The sequence below is a fragment of the Antrostomus carolinensis genome, unplaced genomic scaffold (assembly GCF_000700745.2).
Source record: "Antrostomus carolinensis isolate BGI_N321 unplaced genomic scaffold, ASM70074v2 scaffold23253, whole genome shotgun sequence".
In the NCBI taxonomy this organism is placed as follows: Eukaryota; Metazoa; Chordata; class Aves; order Caprimulgiformes; family Caprimulgidae; genus Antrostomus; species Antrostomus carolinensis.
Window position 1 is genome coordinate 4,148 of NW_010303465.1, and position 4,935 is coordinate 9,082.

At 41.6% G+C, this 4,935-nt stretch overlaps 1 protein-coding gene across 1 annotated transcript in view; it reads left to right on the plus strand.

Moving 5' to 3' along the window:
* Window positions 1-468: 468 nt before the first annotated feature.
* Window positions 469-4,935, plus strand: part of LOC104521963 (phosphatidylinositol transfer protein alpha isoform) — a gene marked incomplete at its 5' end in the record, with an annotated part of 16,718 nt that continues 12,251 nt past the window's right edge. The window contains one exon of the mRNA XM_010164114.1: window positions 469-499. Coding sequence (XP_010162416.1) covers window positions 469-499 — 31 coding nt within the window. The remainder of the gene's footprint in view (window positions 500-4,935) is intronic.

Consider the following 4,935-nt stretch of genomic DNA (forward strand, 5'->3'; position numbering starts at 1 on the left):
AGCTTTCTGTACAGTTCTCTGCTTGACTTGTTTCCTACTGGGGAGGACGTGTAAATCTGGCACTGGCTTGTGACTATCACAGATCTCTGCAGAATTGTTGAAGCACGTAGCAATGCTCTACAACAACTTGATGACAAATAAGATGAGACTCTTGAAAGGATGTAGTGAGAAGGTACATGCAGCTGTTTTTATGCTGTGTAGATTTGGTAAGATATTACCAGTAAGGGTCTGTGAAAATGATACAGTTTTATTCTAGGATTGCAGTTATGCTATATCGTGTATTGATTCTCTTTGAGGTTATTGTATAAATAGTCTTGGGATTAAAGAATAAGCCAGCACTGGGTGGATAGATGCTGAAATATTGGAGGGTGAGGAGAGCAGTGTAGCCATTGCTGTGAGGAATGTGTCATGTAAATTTTGCAGCTGCAGGGTTATTTGTTAACTTTCTGTCTCTGTATTCCCTTTCAGCCGCGTTATCTTGCCTGTGTCTGTGGAGGAGGTAAGTCCTTTTCTTGTTGCTCTTTCTTTAGGACTGTCAATAAACTTGTGATCAAAGCAGTTTGTGTGAACGAACACTAGAAAATGCGAGAGAAGGCTCTAGCTCTCTTCAGGACCTCTGTGTGCTGTTACTCATTCACTAGCACTCTGATGGAATAATTGAATTTCTTTAAGCCTGAGGGTACTGATACTCTCTCCTGTAAAGTACTTTCAGATGTGTTGATTACAAATCTTGACTTCTCTGACTGTTCTAAAATACAGTTTCCTTTTGATTAATACTATTGTTCTCTCTCTTTTTTTTTTTTTTTTAAACTTACAGAGGAAAGTTTAGTACAAATTTAAATTACCCCTTAAACTGTGTTTTGCTGGAACTCTTTTGTTTTAAACTCTTAGACAAAGAGCAATTATTTCTTCTGATTTATGAGGCTGGTATAGCAGAAAGAAAGTGTATATCTTTCTTAGGACTCTTTAAGACCTGTCTTCTTTAGCTTTTGCAGAAAGAAAACTCTTTTTTTTTGTTTAGGTAAAGGCTCTAATTGAGAGAAGAAATGTAGTTTATAATGGAGATGGTAATTTTGATTGCCAAACTGGCCATGGAATAGCCGTGCAAAGTCTATGGCTGATTCCCTGCTGTTTTCTCTGGGAATTGCAGCTTGCCTTTCCTCCCTCCCCTCTGCACTGAACAGCACTCTTGCAGAGAACCTGACCATATAAACATTTTCAATTTTTTAATGTTCATACTAGCAGGATAGATGAGAAATTGGAATGACTGAGTCTGTAGTAGTAGATTCCTTCTCCTGGATGTGTTTTTCTTGCTTGTTATAACTCCTTGGGAGAGCTGTGATAACAGCTGCCTTCTTCATTTTTCTTTCCCCTGAATATAGGAGCTACAGTGGCAGAGACAGTAGTGAGCTGGATCACAGCAGCACTGTTTAAGTGTATCTCTTTTATAACTCTCTACCCCTTTGACAGAACACAGTTCAGAACTTAGTGTGGTGTCTTCCTGCAGCCACGAGACTGGCTAGTAAGAGAAAAGCAATGTCTAAGCTGAGCTCCTTGTTCCTGTGGATCAGTCTGCTGTGACTGGCATCACATGCTGATGGAAAGCCCAGAGCTCTGATCAGAGGGTGCTTTTAGGTCTGTGTACTATATTAATGAGATTGTTAATGCTAAAAGTCTGTCTGTTTAGTCCTTACCTGTAGATTATACGCTTTCTGCATTAATGTTTTGAGCAGTTTTAACAGAAGTCCGACTTGAGTAGGTAGGTTTGGATCTTTTATTGTGACTGAGTGCTACTCGTGTGGGGAAGTCCTTGAGAAAGAAAGGACTAATGTGATAAGCTTTAGCAAGTAAGCAAAGGATGCAAACCTGCAAGTTAGAGAAGGTTATAGGTAAGTGGTAAGATACTGCAGAGCTCAGTAAATGGAAGACTTCAGTGTGAATAGCAGGAGCCCCATCTCATACTGATATGCCTCCTAGGTATCAAGCTGTGTGAAGAGAAATTCAAAGCATCTGTATACAGATTGTTTCTTTGAGGGGGTGAGGCTGGATGGCACCCAGCACAGGGTTTTTCTGAGTTCTCTGATACTGGGATTAACCTTCATCCAGTTAAAGCAAGTCCCTCACTGTGATCTTTTCCCTCCCTGGCTGTTCAGTGGCAAGCATGTTTGAGTGTTCTGTGTAGGCTGCCTGTGTGGAAAATTGAGGTTTTGGGTGGTATGTCAATCTGTCAGTCTCTAGCAAACTCCTGGTCTGAGGATGTCCTGGTGTCATCTGTTTAAGAAGGTCTATTCCTCTCTTCTGGATCTGAGGAATTCCAGAGAGTTGAGTAACCTGCTGAAAAGTCTATAAAGTGAAGAGCAAACAAACATCATTAGAAGAGAAAGAACAAAAATACTAGAGAGAACACCTTAATATGCTTGGATTGTGGAGAGACCGCCAACTTGACCAAACTTAATTTCTCCCCAAACATGCCTATTGTCACTGTGTCCCTGGAGTGATGCCCCTTTTCAAGGTGTGGTGGTTCTCATGTGTTTAGAACTCTTTCCTTAAGCAGAAAGAGTTCTAAAGTTTGCTTTGCTTTACATATGTATTTATGTGATGTGGTAATTTTAAAGGTATGCTTAAGAAGAAAGGTTATTTTCAGTATTGACTCAAAGGATGACTACTGCTTTGTGTATTGCTTCATCTCCCTTCCTGTGTGGAAAGATGCTGACACATCTGTGCATCACTTGGTCACTACGCTGCTGTCAGTACTACAAAAATGCTGTTACAACTTTATTGTTTTCAAGGATTTCCTTGGGCACAAAATTCTTAAATAGGGATCTGGGGTCTTGTGGCTCTTGACCAGGTAGCTGCTCATTAAGCATCTCTGGCTAGCAAGAGGACTTCTGATTTCACTTTAATATGGGGAATTTTTGCTCAAAAGCCTTAAGAGTTCATGCCTTCAGCATGTGAATTGCTGCCAAAAGTCTGATGCCAACATGTAAGATAGAGAATGAAATTAATTGTGATTTTGAGGCATTGTAATAGGGCTGAGGGAGCCTTCTGTGTCGTGTTGTGATACATCAGAGTCTGTGTTCAGTCCCCTCATCCCTGGCAAACAGAGCTTAACCAATGGTAAGGAGTTCAAGAGAAAACCAGTGATCAGGAGACACATCAAGATGTGACTTGATGAATAAAGAGATCAGTGCTGAATAGTTAGCCAAGTAACTGCTAAGATGGGAATAAAATGGTGGAGGAGAAGCCCTGGTGATGACTAAAACTTGGAGGCTGGGATGTAGGAGTTAGACTGTAGCAGACTGTCTTCTACTAGGAAACTCTGCCAAAATGTGGTTCTCCTCAAGTGCAAGCTGCACTCCTGTGTTGTTTTATACATTGTCACACTGCAGGGAGCAAGAAGAAAAAACCACCTTGTTGTATCTTAGGTGCTAACCTTTACTCTTACCCTCTGACCAACGTCACGTTGCACAGTGCCAACTCTGAGAGCACGGACTTGAGTGGCTGTGTGGGTGTCTTGCCAGCTGCCACTTTGAAATGCTGGTATGGATTAGAGCTGTGTGTACACATTCTGTGCTGCCTCTTTGTTCCTCTCACATGGGAACGAGCTTGCCAAACACAAAGGACTCTTATTTATTAATTGTGTTCAAAGCTGCTTTCAAGAGAATAACTGTTCTTGAAGATGGATACGTTGCGATCAGGCCTTCTCAAAAAAATTTGATGTAATGAAGATACGCTGTCAGCTGTGTAAGAGGTGTTGTGGCACAGATCAAGAGTGATAACTTCCTGCAGAAGAGAAGAAGGTTTTTGGGAGCTCTCAGGTCTGCAAGGATGGGTTTGCCTGACACTTTGGACTTCATGGAGCCAGAATCTGTTTTTCTGTTGACTTTTGCAGGCAGATGCTGTAGGATTTGTTCATTGGGATAGTTTTATTTGGGCCTTTTCCTCTTTTATCAATGTGATTAAAGGATCAGAAATAACAGGGAAGATTAAATGATGAAGATGCCAACCCAAAGGGCTTATCCTCTTTAGTGTCTGAACTTTGACCCATGTATTTAAAAGGGAAAAGGAATGAATGAGACTTACTAAGAGGAATTAGTTTGTGCCCCTGGAGACACATCCTGAGACTTGATGCAGAGCAAAGCCATTCAGTCCTCCACTCTAATGCTGTAGTTGCCAAACTCATGATAATTTCTCTTCTCTGTGAGTGTACATGTGGCTCTTGCTCTACTAAATCAACTTGCTTTTAAGTTTTCACAACTCTCATGTTTTGCTCTTCTGGAGGCAGGTGAGTATTCTGTTTTGTATGGGTCATCATAAGGAAAGCAGTGTCACGTCTGAAATGTCAGAAGGCAGAGAGTTGTATCGCAGCCCAAAATCCAGACTGACACCCAATCTGCTGGTGACGGTGCAGGAACTGTCCAGCCAGGCGAGGGGTCCTTGTGTGACCCGGGCTGGTACCTTCTGGAGAGAACCAGCAGAGCTGTTGCTGTTAGCTAGAAGGTGGTCTGTCGATTGCTTTTCTTACAGATTCCTTTTCCTAGATGGCTGTTTGGTTTGTTTTCAGGGATAGTCTAACAGGTAGTCAGGCTTAATTAATATACCTCTGTGTTGAACTTGAGACTGTGCAGAGCACTTGTTTAAATCCCTCTGGTGTGCTTTTTGCTCTGCCCCAGATTAACTGAGGCAAGGACATCGAGCTTTTTCACTTTGCCTTGCTATTTACTACTCTTCCAATAGGAATAAATGTTTTCTTGGTCTTCGTTAGCACCAGATGGTACAAAATACCATAGAGCTTGGGTACTGTTTTTATTTTGGATGCTCTGACAACGAAATTTAACTGTTATAAAACTTCCTTCATGGCTGAAGATGTACCAGCCCAGTGAAGTGTTTCTGGGTTGTCAGCTCTGAGCATTATTCCACTTTTCCAACCTGGGT